The sequence below is a fragment of the Malus sylvestris genome, chromosome 15, assembly GCF_916048215.2.
Source record: "Malus sylvestris chromosome 15, drMalSylv7.2, whole genome shotgun sequence".
NCBI lineage: Eukaryota > Viridiplantae > Streptophyta > Magnoliopsida > Rosales > Rosaceae > Malus > Malus sylvestris.
The window spans coordinates 30,261,248-30,274,909 of NC_062274.1; the positions used below are offsets into that span (position 1 = coordinate 30,261,248).

Below are 13,662 nucleotides of genomic sequence, written 5' to 3' on the forward strand. Positions count from 1 at the left end.
TTTGTCCCTCCGGTTTTGTATTCAATTGTTATCTCATAAAACATTTTTATCTCATATATTTATTTGTTATTTCATTTCAATGTTCATACAACCATTAATCAATCTGTTAAATTGGTCGTTAAGTGATGGGGTGGTAAGCAAAGAGCTCACATTTTGCTGATTTGGAGTATAAATTTGTACCATGTGGTTAATTTTTGGGGTCGTTCCTCCTCACTCTCTCCTTCTTGTTCCCCCTAACCACCAAAAATCATCACATACCCATTTCACTCACCGAATCTCTCAACCTCCACTCAGAGAGCAGAATCCATAATTTTGCTCTGCATAAGCATAGCCGCAGCTTCGTTTCCCGTCACAAGCATCACCTTCGATTGCGAGATCAAGAAGAGGGTGCGAATTGTGGTCCAAAAATAGAATTCCATCGCGAGATCAAGCGATGGAAGTTTCAGAACCTCCCACCCCAAACAATGAAGACGAAAATGACGTCTTCTTCGATGCCCTCGACGAATTTCCCTTCTCCGACGAATCAAGGGAGAGTTTGAGACTATTACAATAATTTAAGGGGATGAGGAGTTTCGAACCCGAGACACATTGGTAGAAAACCATCACTCTATCCACTAGAATATTAGATTGACTGACGGTTGTATGACATTGAAAGAAACTAATAAGTTAAATATATGATATTAAAATGTTTTAAAGATGTATGAGGTTGCAATTGAACACAAACCTAAGGGGGCAAAATATAATTTTTGTAGTTAGATTGGATGAACTTGAACCCCTAACCTATACTAAGCCTAATTTATTTATCTTACTCTCTCACTACTTGAGCCAACTTTGGAGATCTGTGTTTTGTAATATTAAGCGGTTAACCACAAATGTATGCACAGACTCGAATTTTATTTAACCTTGTTGTGTTTATTTAAAAGAAACTCGAGGAAGGACGATTTCACTGTTTTGAAGTGCCGCACTCATTAGTCGAATTAAAGGATATTTGTATGGAAAGTTCGATTGGGACATAGATTGACAACAAATATTACCACATTAGTATTATTAAAAGTATTTTGTTTTCACCTCGAGTAACATTGTCATGTGACCGACACTACCTAGATATTTTGTGCAACTTAGCCTTGTTTGTCTTTTTAGCTGGATATAACCAAACATGAGATGCCTCAGAAAAGATTACTTTTTTAAGAAAACTAACAAAAAGTTCTAAAAAAATTTAGTTTTTTTTTTTTTTTTAAAAAAAACAGATAAAGGTATAGTAAATAGTACCAAAAAAAGGTAAAAATATGATTTTTCATTAAAAATAAATAGTACTCCGAAGTGTTTCGTTAAAACTTCCTACTTTTTTTCTTGAACATTAATCGGATGACTTCAATGCTACGTATCATACAATGCTACGGGTGTTTTAGCCAATAGATTTAATTTTCTGAACTGTTTAAAACATCTATCTTCAATCTCAACCATTCATTCTCGTAAAATACTAAAACTTTTCATATAACAGCTAGTGAACCTGGTAAATAAGATTTGGTAAAGTTAGTCGTGCTACTCCAACGATAGCAACCCCAGATTCATCGTTTCTTTGCTTTTATATTCCCGGCGCTCGCCCTTTATTTCTCCTCCAGGGCGCCGCCACCGCCGCCAGTGCCTTTACTCTCGCTTTAAAATGAAGAGGAGGATGAGCAAAAATAGAAGAGAAAGTTCTTAGCCGAAAAGGCAACACTTATTCGCATTGGTGTGAGATTCGATTCCTAACGGAAAACGTGTAAAACAATAAAAACCACTACATTCTATCCTATATTCTCTGAGACGGTGGTAAAGTCAGTGATGCTCCCTGGCTGGGAAATTCATCCATCGAAGCTATCGAGTTTTGAGGAAACATCCTCTGAGGTGCACCAGGAATTGGTCGTATACCAGCATTTCTCTGAACTAATGAAGACGTATATAATCTTTCCGAGCTGGATGGAACAGCATCAGAAGCACGGTGAGAAGCTGCAGCCAAGTCGTCATTCCTTTGAGATGCTATTGACATGTATATCCTCTCCGAATTTGGATGTAGAGTACTTTCAGTTCTCTGAGATGTTGAACCCATATGGTCATGCCAATGAGATGTTTCAGGCATGTATAGCCTCTCGGATGTTGAAAAAATGGTGTTCTCATTCAGATGAGATCCTGCCAGCATGTATAGCCTCTCAGATGTTGGATGTAGGGTTGCGTCAATCCTTTGAGATGTAAGGCTTATCCCGTCATTTCTGTGCGATACTGGAACCATGTTGTCATGAGAGGTCGGCACATATGCCCTCTCAGAAGTCAATCCCATAGTAGTATCAATCCTTTGAGATGTTAGTGCCGTGCTGCCATTCCTCTGAGACTTAGGCACATGATTTCTCTCAGAATTTGGAGGAATATTTTCAGTCCTTTGAGATGTTGGTGTTGAGGTTTCCATCCACTGAGAAGTCGGAGGCAAATTTTCAGTCCTTAAGGACGTTGATCTTGAAGTTTTCATCCAATGAGAAGTCTGAGGCAAATTTTCAGTCCTTTGAGATGTTGAGGTTTCCGTCCAATGAGACATTTGTGGCATACATATCCTCTCTGAGGACTGGGAAGGTCTCAGTGACACAACTTGACTTGGTATTTCTCTTTCTGATTCTGGATGAAGAGCCAGAGAGATATCTGCACTGGATAGATCTCTCTCAGACGTTGCTGGGATGACGAGGGGAATTCCCTGACTAGACAAATTCCTATAGGTTGTTGACACTGATGAGACTCCTGGGTTAGGTCGATCTGCCTCAGACGTGGGAGTGATCGACAGTGGAGCTCCATGGCTTGGTGAATCACTCTCGGATTCTGAGTGCATGTCTGCTGACACTCTTTGGCTAGGTGAATCTCTCTCAGATGTTGAAGGCAAACCCGAAGACACGCCTCTACCTGTCATCTCTGTCTCAGATGATGGAGGCCGACCCAGCGACACTTCTAGGCTAGGTAAATCCTTCCACTGTTGTGCAACCGTCTTGATCTGGGTGTAAAACTGCACACCTGCCTTACCTGTAATTTTGAATGCAACTGTAGTTAAAGAAAGGGTTCAACCATCCTCAACCTCAGAGAGACAGACAGGCCGGTTGGGAGGAGGAGGGGTTTATACCAGAAAAATTGAGATTGCTACCAAAAGATGCCTTTGATCCATTAGATGAGGAAAATGGTAAAGGAATTGGAACAGGGACGTTGATTCCAACCTGAGATATGTCAAATTCGTGTTAGTTAGCAACATGCATGTCACAAACCATAAAATTAGAAAATGTCAGCCCCATGAAAGCATGCTCTATGGGTTCAAGCTTTCTCCCGTTCTAATGAGGATTCTATAAAAATAGTTTATTGAACCAGCAAACTTCTCCCAGTTCAAACTTTCCATCCCCACTTCTAGCTAACATCCTTTACATTGATTAATATGCATAAAAATCCCAGATGTATGCAGGCATAAAAAAATTTATATCTAACCCAAGGAGAATTGTAGCACGCAACCGCATTTAGGGCTGGTTTGGTATTGCTGTGCTTTGAAAAAAAGCTGCTGTGAGAATAAGCGGCTGTGCTGTGAGAATAAGCGGCTGTGAAATAAATCAGCAGAGTGTTTGGTAAACTTTTTTGTAAAAGTGCTTTTGGAAAAAAAAGCAGTCTGATAGTGGGTCTTTTCATTAAAGGAGCACTGTAGTTCTGTGTGCTTTGAAAAAAAACCAGTTTTCCAAAGCTACAAATTGCAGCTTCAGCTTTTTCCTTTGATTTCAGCTTATTCTCACAGCAGCTTCCAAAATAAGCCATTTTTTTTAAGTTTACCAAACACCAAAAACACTCCCAGCTTTTTTTCATAGGAGCTTTTTTTAAAATCACCTCAACCCCAAACTGGGGCTTAGCATCATCTCATAAGTTCTCATAACCCTACAAGATGAAGAACAAGTTGGCTTACCAGCCCTGCCTCAACTTCATTCTGGAACTTCCTTGCAGCAATGCCAGATGTTGTGAATATGGAAGCTCCATTACCAAACCTAAGGAATGGTCAGATAGTAATATAAAGCTTGTCAAAGAGTGCTATGTTTCTCATAAGTTGCATGCAGAAACAAAGGATGAGAAAGTCTCATTTCTTAATGAATTTTAGAAATGCGAGAGAGGAGGAAAGCATAATGCGAGAGAGGAGGAAAGCATACATGAAGCGTAATTGCTTTGAACATATGCTAAAAGCATAAAACAGGTAAGTACCTGTTTCTGTTTACGATGGATATGGCCTCTTCTAGGCTAGCAGCCTGTTGGTCATCAAAAACAGAAGGATTGGTAACCAATCTACAACTTGTAGAAAAACTTTCACTCGAATACAAGACTGCATAGAAGAGGGAAGAGAGAGAGAGAGAGAGAGAGAGAGAGAGAGTAAAAATACCTGCATGCAAAGAAGAACTGGTCCAAAAATTTCTTCCTGCTCATAACAAGATACAGTGCGGTCAAGAATATGCCATGTCTTTGGTTCAACTCTTCTTTCACTGAGAATCGTAATTAACCAAGTCTATTCATTCTCAGAACATACAAGAACTGGGAACACGAAAAGATTACCTTAAAGCAATCCATGTTGGTTGTAACATCACATAAGATCGTAGGACCAATAAAATTTCCATTCTCATATCCAGGAACCTACAAAGTTGAGTTTGGGCAATTTAGAGAATGTTTATAGAGAGCAAGCTCCTTAGTTATACAAGTTTTCCAAAAACCAAGTAAAGAAGTCTAATGGAAAAAGTTGATTGATCTCATCTTAAAATGATGAGACCAAATAAGTACCGTAAGATTTCTCCCATCAAGAATAAGTCTAGTGCCGCTTTCAACACTGGTCTGAACTAATCTGCAAATTGAATCCTTCACCTGTGAATTGAGATAGCATGTGAAAAGCTAAATAATACCACATTAAGTGTATCATCTAAACATGTTATATAACAGGCTTCCAAGAGAGATTTCAAAGATTGTTGTCGAAACTTATTTTATATTTTTATAAATGAAAAAACATAATTGCAAAACAAGCAAAGCCACACTCAGATACAGAACTCGAGCCAAATCAAGGCGAACTACTCTAAAGGGAACATCCCTAAAGTGCTTAAAAAGGAGGCCAGTTGATGCAGGACATCAGGGGTGATGTTGAAATATAGTTATGGTGGGCATGATAGAAATCTGAAGAAAAGACTTTTAGTGAGCATGGAAGGTTTAGGGCTGAAGTAATTTTAGAGAAGGCAAAGAAATGAAGAAGAAGGTAGAAGCAATAAAAAGGCACCAATCTCTTGAAGTAGAAAAATCCACTCAAGCCGAAAGCTAGCTGCTTACAATACACACAGAAACTCAGGCTTCCAGTTTAATTCTTTTATTATAAAAAAAAAAACTGGCACATAATGCAGAAAGATGTATTCACCTCTTTCGTAATAACTGGACCAAGGTCTGCACTAGGGTCTGTTCCAACATTCACTTTAAGGGCTTTGGCACGATCCACAAGTTCGCCTTCCCTGAAAAATATAAATAGCCAATAAATATATTATTATATTGTTAAGTTTAGTTGAAAAATAACTTACTACCTTTTTTACCTTAAAAGAGCCAATAAATATATTATTATATTGTTAAGTTTTTATGATAAACAGATAAATTTATTGTTCACATAATAACATACAAATTAAAGAGTAGAACATCTAGAATAAAAGGAAATTATTCTCAACCCTACAATGTTTTAAAATGTGGCAGTCTTCATTTGGCACTCTTATTCCAACTGTAGGCATCTAACTACTACTACTAGAAGTAGTCAACTTGGTAGATGGACAAATATCAAAAGAAAAAGTAAGAAATGATATAAGAACAAGCAAACAAAATGCATTACCATGGCCTGGAGCCTCCAATAAAAACAGCTGTGTTGAGAGCCATACACCTTTGTCCTGCAGCACCAAAGCCAGCAGTAACCAGAGAATTCAAGGTAGCATCCATGCTAGCATCAGGCATGATTATTGCATGATTTTTTCCCCCAATACTGGACTAAGGAGTTGACAGAATACCAAGTTAGAAAGAAAATTGTGGCGGATATGTGTGTGGGCGCGACTATGTGTGTCATAAAGAGAGGGAGAGGAAAAGAACATTCAGACTGCAAGTATTCACCTGAACAAGTTTTCCCCCAGCAACTGCCCTTGCATGTATGTGCATCCCAGCCTTTACAAGAGAGAGAAAGGGGAAATTAAAAAAATAGAGTCTAATGGCATACGCCATCACAGAACTTGAAGTCTGAAGTTAAACATAAGTGATATGACAACCTATAAAAAGTCGTACCCAGTGCACAAGGCTCCCGCTTTACGCAGGGTCTGGGAGAGGTGAATGTCGGCTAGCCTTACCCCCATTTATGGAGAGGCTGCTCCCAAGTCTCGAACCCGAGACCTACCGCTCATGGGCGAAGGCACTTGCCATCGCACCAAGTGCGACCTCTTGATATGACAACCTATGAGAGGAAAAAATTGATATCCTACTAAATCTCCAAATTGCATGGAAACGTAAGATTTCAGCTAAAAAAGGCTTATTAAAGTCAGTGAACCAGTAAAGCTCTTACTCATTCCAAAGAAGGCAATGAGATTTAAGTGTTTTAGTGGGCAAATATATAATCAGATTTAGAAATTGTCCTTGGGCCATTATTTCCTTAGACATTCAATTATCATCTTCCACACATTGGCCCTATTGCTTCTTTCCCTGGGAACCTAGCATAAAGTTCTCTGCTCTATTGAACCAAAAGATAAATCCAAAGGAAAATCACAAAAGTAAATTCAACTTCAATGAATTTGAGTTTTTTCTACATGTGAATATATGTAGCGAACCCTGACAAGGTTATATGTGTCTGTGCTGATGTGTTGAGTAAGTTTGAACTTTGGATCAAATCTTCAGGCATCACAGACATGTAAATAATCATGAAGCCATGTATTGAAAGAAGCTTACTGTATTTGAGCCAACAAGTGATACAGCTTTTATGTCATCATCATCACAGATATAATTAATAGTATCCTGCTCACATTGATTTTCGAGCAAAAGAAATTTGTCAGCGATAAACTTAAGACAGAAAATGTACCAATGATTAATTAGAAATCTACCCCAGGTTTCATTTTTTCATTACTAATTCGTCTACAGCACATAACTATTCAAATAGACATAAGGTACGATGGGAGTGACCAACAGTTAACACATTTGACCTTTAATTGCTAACCATAACTCAATCAAAAGGGATACAACATAACCTAAAAGACCCACACCTTTGTTAGTAACACATGTTTATAAAAAAATGTTATACAATTTCTATTGGTACAACTATATATTAATATTTATTTCATTTTTCTACTTAAAACACAGGAGGTTAGAACACTGGAAAATACATGCAAATACATGGACACCCTGATCAACAAAACTTACATGGGTGCCATGAACAATATTTAAGACACCATCAGGCAAACCAGCCTCCTTTGCAAGTGCTGCAAGTATCATTGATGCCCCTTAAACAAAAACAATATCAGCCATTTCAATTTATCAATATGGGGAGAATAAAGGGAAAAGGAAAACATAAGATTTCATTTCCATGAAGATACATAAAGGAAATCAAATCAACATTGATACAAGTCTTAGCATATAACAGCTTCCATGTCACAAATTATCACTCCACAAACATCACTACAACAGGTTTGAAGGACAAAAAATCACCTGGATTTTTCTCACATGGCTTAAGAACAAATGTATTGCCACATGTAACTGCTATTGGGAACATCTGCAAGAATGAAGAAACATTACTCACAGGAAACTCTCATCTTAGGCCTCGTTTGTTAAAGAGGATTGGATTGGGTAGGACTATTCACTATATTGAAGGCATTTTTAAGGAAGAAATTGACAACACTTCCTTATTTTTTCCAAGTTGAAGGTTATGCATGAGGAAAAGTTGTCCCTTCTAATCCTACCAGTTTTGTAGGGGTTAGTAAGGATCTTTTGTTCATGAGTAACCTTCAACTTTGACAAAATGAATTAGTTGTCATCCATTTCTTCCTTCAAAATGCCTTCATCATAGTTAGTAGTCCTATCCAAGCCAATCCTCTCCAACAAATGAGGCCTTAAAGTACCAAAAGAAAGCAGTTATGCGATTAACAAGAAAAACTAACCAATCCGGCATAAAATAGAATGCACAAAAAATATACCAAGGGGAGGTTTAAGGATAATCATGTCACCATAATAAATTTTTTGGTCTAATGTATTTAGTTTAAAGAATAAAGAAATGCAAGAGTTAATCGCATCAACATAAGCTTAAATAGGAAGCAAAATCAAATAAACTGTCACCTGTTCCTGCACTAAATAAAATTAAAAAATGTGGAAAACAAACCACCAAAGAAAAAAACTGAGAGGTAATGCGCCATACCCACAAGGGAATCATTGCTGGAAAGTTGAAGGGGCATATCCCGGCACAAACACCTAGTGGTTCCCTAATGCAGTATGTGTCAATGCCATTAGACGCATTAGGAACAAACTCCCCAATTTGTAGAGTTGCCATTCCACAAGCATGTTCAACGACCTCTAAAAGTAAAAGAAAGGAAAACACCCCACTTTTTGTAACACTGGTCATAAAAATAACAGAAATGGCAATGAGACATGTACAAAGACTGACCTAAGCCACGGAGAACATCGCTCTCAGCTCCCTTCAATGTCTTACCCTGTTCTATGGTGATATTCATGGCAAGCTTGTCCTGCAAAGAGTAATAATGTGTTGTCCAGATTTAGATTAATAACTTGAGAATAAAAATCATATGGTAAAATTATGAGTTCATGAGAGTCCAATCACTGACGATATCTCTCCGGATGAGCTCCTGAAGCTTAAACATGATACGCTGACGAGTGGTAATAGGAGTGTTTTTCCATGATGGAAAAGCTTGCTTGGCTGAACTAACTGCAGCTTTGAACTCTTCATAGGTAGTTAAAGGAACATGAGAAACAACCTCTTGTGTTGCCTAATTCAGAAATCAAACATGAAATTAGTAACACCAGTGATATATGTGTCTGTCAAAAAGAAAATAAGATGATAATTGATTGAACTTTGTGAGCTTACTGGATTTAAAACATCAACGACTGAACACCCTTGTGAATCAACGAATTTCCCTCCAATAAAATTAGGAACCTTCAGCTACAAGTGAATCTAAAATAAGTTTGTAATACCCAACTCATTCAAAGAAAGACACAGAGACAGAGCACAAGCAGAAAAGCAGCCTTCCACCACGGCACCACCTTTAAGATCAGACCTTACCGGTTGGTTGTTTTGCTTTAACGACTCCCCACTGGCAGTAGCAATTGTACTCACCAGAGCAGATCGGTCAGGTCTCCATGACTTGAAACTTTTTTCTGATGAAATAAATTAAAAATATATATATATGTAAGTTATTTGACTACTGACAAACTCTCTGATCTATTCTACCTTTTTTTTTTTCCAGAGATCCAAAAGTTGCTATGTCAAGTTTTCTAGCTAAAATCTAAGTATGGTACACTTGCACATGTCCATCAACTTTTCAAAGCTCTGCAAAAAGTATCATTATATGTTACCCAATTCTTAAAAAAAAAACAGCATACATTGTGATATTAGAATCCAATACCGATGTAGCTATGAACTAATATTTGACTTACATAAGTGTGGTGAAAGCTACCCCTTACATGATCATAGTGGTCGATCAAAAACTATAATAGAGATCCCACTAGAAAAATGACTTTGTTTCCAATGAGTAGCTATGTACTTTTTATCTCAAAAATAATTTCCGTTTACCTGCAAAGAAGTCCGCCTCAAACCCCAATACTAACCATGAATGAAGAACCTAATAAAAGTGACACACAAGGATGGAACTACCCTCCCACACACTATGCAATGGAACAGGTTTTTCTTTCTAGCAACTTAACCCTATTTGAAAAACATTTACTAAAATCTTGTGAACATGACGAACCTGATAGATTTCCCTGACGTATCTTGGCTTTGAGGTTATACAAATGCCTTGGTGTTGACTGCAGTTCAGGATTGATTTGCTTGAGGGCCTTAAGAACTTGGCGTGGTTTTACACCAGCTTCAGTCATTTGCTTGATTTGCCTAACCTCTTCCTCAGTAAAACGACGACTATAAGGATGCTCTGACATGTCCTTTAATGCTTCATGGTTGTGTTCCCCATTTTTTACTGTAAGTACCCATAAATCATCTTCCTTTTTCCCAATGGCTTCAAAAGGACAATTTATAAGGCGTGAACTTGCTTTCCTTTTTCGCTTGCTTTCATCAATTTTACGCCTATTGCGATAAACACCTCCTCTATCACAACCAAGTATGACTCTTCTGTCTTTCCTCGATTTCTTGATGGTCACCACATATCCTTGACTGGCACCAAAATCACGAACATATTTGACGAGGTCTTCACGATCTTCAAATGTTCCAGATTGTGGAGGAAGCATCTTGTTCTGCCTGGTAACCTCAGTTTGACTCTGAGTTTCCATTACTGGTGGCAGAAGGAAAAAGATGGTAGGGAAACAGAATATAAATATGCTATTGTTGATATAAAATAAGATATAGAAACTTTACTTTCCAGAAGTATGCAAACAGCACAGGAAGACCACACAACACAACATATAAGAGAAAACCCTCGGAGGGGAGAAAAGAAAGAGACAAAGCATGTTCAAAATGAAGTCCCAAGGCTTTCACCGTCAACAAGTCCATAGACAAATTAAGCAAGAAACTTATGTTTTCCAAACCTGCTGAATTTGAATCTCTTTTATCTTTACTACCATGGAAAATGAATTTTGGCACACATAAACATGTGAAAGCACATTTCAAATTTGCATTATTTAGCCATACGGTAACAACATATAGTGCAGACCATGCAACAAATCCTGAAACTTTTTTTAAGTCCATACATACTGAGCCACGTGTTATGTAGAATATGGACAGTCAAATCAAGTTCAATTGTTATTCTAAACCAAGAATAAAAAATCTTAGATTTTGCACTGGTCGCACATGGAAAATACAAGAAGAAGAACATGACTACAACATGCTTAATCTAATATTTGCAAAGATCAAAGGCAAGTGATTTTTGCGCTCCCTTTTCACCTACTGCACTCCCCTCTCTCCTTTTTAGCCATTAAGGGGAGGAGTGCAGAAGGTGAAACGAGGAGTGTGGAAATCACTCCCCATGTTAAATAAGCATATTTCTCTTCTAGGATGTATTGGCATGCACACAGAACATAGGGAGTATAACAAGAAATAAAAACATTAGGAGCAACAAACGATATATGCCTCTTCGCTAACACGTATTACAAATAAAACACCTTTTTTTTTTGTCAATAACACTTTTGCACACATTTTGATTCAAATAAACTGTATACGTCATTAAGCATATTCAAATATAGAGACACAACGTGGTTGCCCAAAAAAAAGGGTCAAAAACATAAGCTCGCTAAGAATACTTAATAATGCCAAGAAATCAATGATAGCCAGAATGCAGGTTTTTCCTCTGTGAAGTTTTCATCTCGATTAGCCTCCAAACAAAAAGTGAAGTCCTCCAATGCAATAGCATCACTTGTATCAACCATAGTGACAAATGTGTGTATTCTCACACATCAGATCACGATTACATTGAAATGCCACAAAGAGTTTGAAAACTCAAGTGCAGTGCAGCCAATACAGTTTGTCAGATTCTAGAAAGTAACCGTGGCAGCGGAAGTGATTGGTCAAAACTACTTGTCTATTGCCAGTGTTGCTCATAATCTAGTTTCGTTTTTATTTTATCTAAACTCGGAAATCTAGCCTAAAATTTGACAACTACTCAGCTGCTCATCGATTTTGCAAAGTATGAGGCAGATAGAAACAAACAAATCCTAAAATAAATAAAAAGTAAACAATAATCAGTGTAAGAGTGACACTCGCAAATGCGGGCTACGGCAGTTGGCCAGAGCAGTGTCTCCGCCCCTTTACTCCCGAGTTTATCCCCCATTTTATCCCCCTCCCCTTGGATTAAAGTAGCTTAGAAAAACGCTCTGTCAAAACGAAAAGGTCTAACAGTGACACTCTTGGAAACACAAATACCTCCATACAATCAGCAATCATTTCCATCACAAATTAACAAAAACAAAAAACTACACACAACAATCCAATAAATCATCATTACACACACCAGTAACCCAAAATAAACGGAAATAAAATGAGATAATCAAACCAGTAAAATTTGAAGGTTTACCTGATTGGAAATCCCAGCCAGCAAATTCCTAGGTCAGTGAAAACTTGCACTTACAGACCCAAAAATTTCACCTCCAGCACAAACATACCTGGAAAACAAATTCTCCACAGAAAAAAATATTAACCCACAATCAAATTTCAAAGGAAATCAATCCCAAATATACAAGGAATTAAACAGATGCTTTCATGGAAAACTTATTTTTGAAGCAATAAATTAATTAATTGTTGATTTCTCTCAAATAATTAAATTACCTTCCTATAAATGGAAAAACTAAATCCCATATATTTAAAAGTAAAATTAGAGATTTTGATCCCAGAAATGGAAAGTGAGGGAAAATTTTGAAGGTTGCAGAAAGGATCGGGACGCCCACTTTGTTTTTTGATAAACAGGGACGCCCTCACTTCGCTTCAAACGACGTTGCGCCCAGGAGCCTTTCAGGTTTCGGTATTTACCACGCGCTCATGTGGTGCGCGTGTGTTGGGAGAGTGCTTCGAGCGCTCCAGGAGTTGGTGAGTGGGTTCACGCTCGTATGGGGCGAACGGGGCTTGTGTTCCCTTTGGGTTTTCAACGCTTCTCGAGACGGGTGTCCCGTTTATCAAAAACGGGAGACGGACTGGTGCGTTGCGTTTCTTCCATGAGCTTCCTGAACGGCATGTTATAAATGTCGTTTTGTAACTTTCCATCTATGCTACCAACTTGATACTGCAAGTTTCTATTGTTTTATTTGTTTTTGGCCACACTCAAAATGTGACGGTTATAATAGTTTATTCAATAAGACAAGTGATTATAAATTGTCACATTGATTAGTGATTTTATCTCATTTAAAGGTTTCTTTGATATAAATTTTTATTCGAAGCAAATACATCCACATTTCACAACTGGGGTCTTGAAAGAAAAGATTATGTATGATATTAGGAGGATTCTCAAAACAAACTAAATCATTGGAAATGAAAGAAATGTGGGGCTGTTTAGTGAAGTTTAATCTCATCCACACTAGTAGCTAGACTTTGAGCATCACCATCTGCAAGTTTAGTAGTAGCATCGACATTCAATTTTAACCATTCTTCAGTAGAGAATTAACTACTTGGATTGTGGGGCTGTTTAGAAGATTACCTAACAACATTCACTGGAACTTGGTGTACCAACTCAAAACTCCATGCAGAAGCTCTTGCAAGTTAGAGGAGCCATCCCAAACACAAGAATTCCTCGCTGACACACCCCGACCCCAATAATCACAAGTTACGAGGTCATAATGTGCTGGCCACCACTAATCATACAATATAAACCCCATCAAAAGAGAACGTTACAAAACCAACTTAATGACGAAAGTCATCGTAAGATAATAATGATGTGAATGAATTTGAACCAAAACGTTCTTTATTAATAATCA

The 13,662-nt window shown here is 37.8% G+C and overlaps 1 protein-coding gene across 1 annotated transcript; it reads right to left on the reverse strand.

Moving 5' to 3' along the window:
• Window positions 1-1,445: 1,445 nt before the first annotated feature.
• LOC126604166 (uncharacterized) lies at window positions 1,446-12,844 on the reverse strand. The gene is made up of 21 exons (XM_050271307.1): window positions 12,524-12,844; window positions 12,273-12,360; window positions 10,002-10,538; window positions 9,317-9,411; window positions 9,122-9,196; window positions 8,862-9,023; window positions 8,684-8,762; window positions 8,438-8,592; window positions 7,735-7,798; window positions 7,450-7,529; window positions 6,982-7,047; window positions 6,160-6,210; window positions 5,888-6,039; window positions 5,432-5,522; window positions 4,813-4,893; window positions 4,591-4,668; window positions 4,421-4,456; window positions 4,246-4,289; window positions 3,956-4,034; window positions 3,140-3,230; window positions 1,446-3,042 (listed from the first exon to the last, which is right to left on the reverse strand). Exons 3-21 carry the CDS (start codon window positions 10,534-10,536, stop codon window positions 1,793-1,795), a joined length of 3,264 nt encoding a protein of 1,087 aa, XP_050127264.1. The 5' UTR covers window positions 10,537-10,538; window positions 12,273-12,360; window positions 12,524-12,844; the 3' UTR covers window positions 1,446-1,792.
• Between the last annotated feature and the right edge of the window lie 818 nt (window positions 12,845-13,662).

Coding starts and splice junctions, on each gene's coding strand:
- LOC126604166 (XM_050271307.1), bottom strand. CDS start 10,536: ATGGAAACTCAGAGTCAAACTGAGGTTACCAGGCAGAACAAGATGCTT. Junction 9,412..10,001: donor ACGTCAGGGAAATCTATCAG/GTTCGTCATGTT, acceptor TTATTTCATCAG/AAAAAAGTTTCAAGTCATGG. Junction 3,231..3,955: donor ATGAAGTTGAGGCAGGGCTG/GTAAGCCAACTT, acceptor GACATATCTCAG/GTTGGAATCAACGTCCCTGT.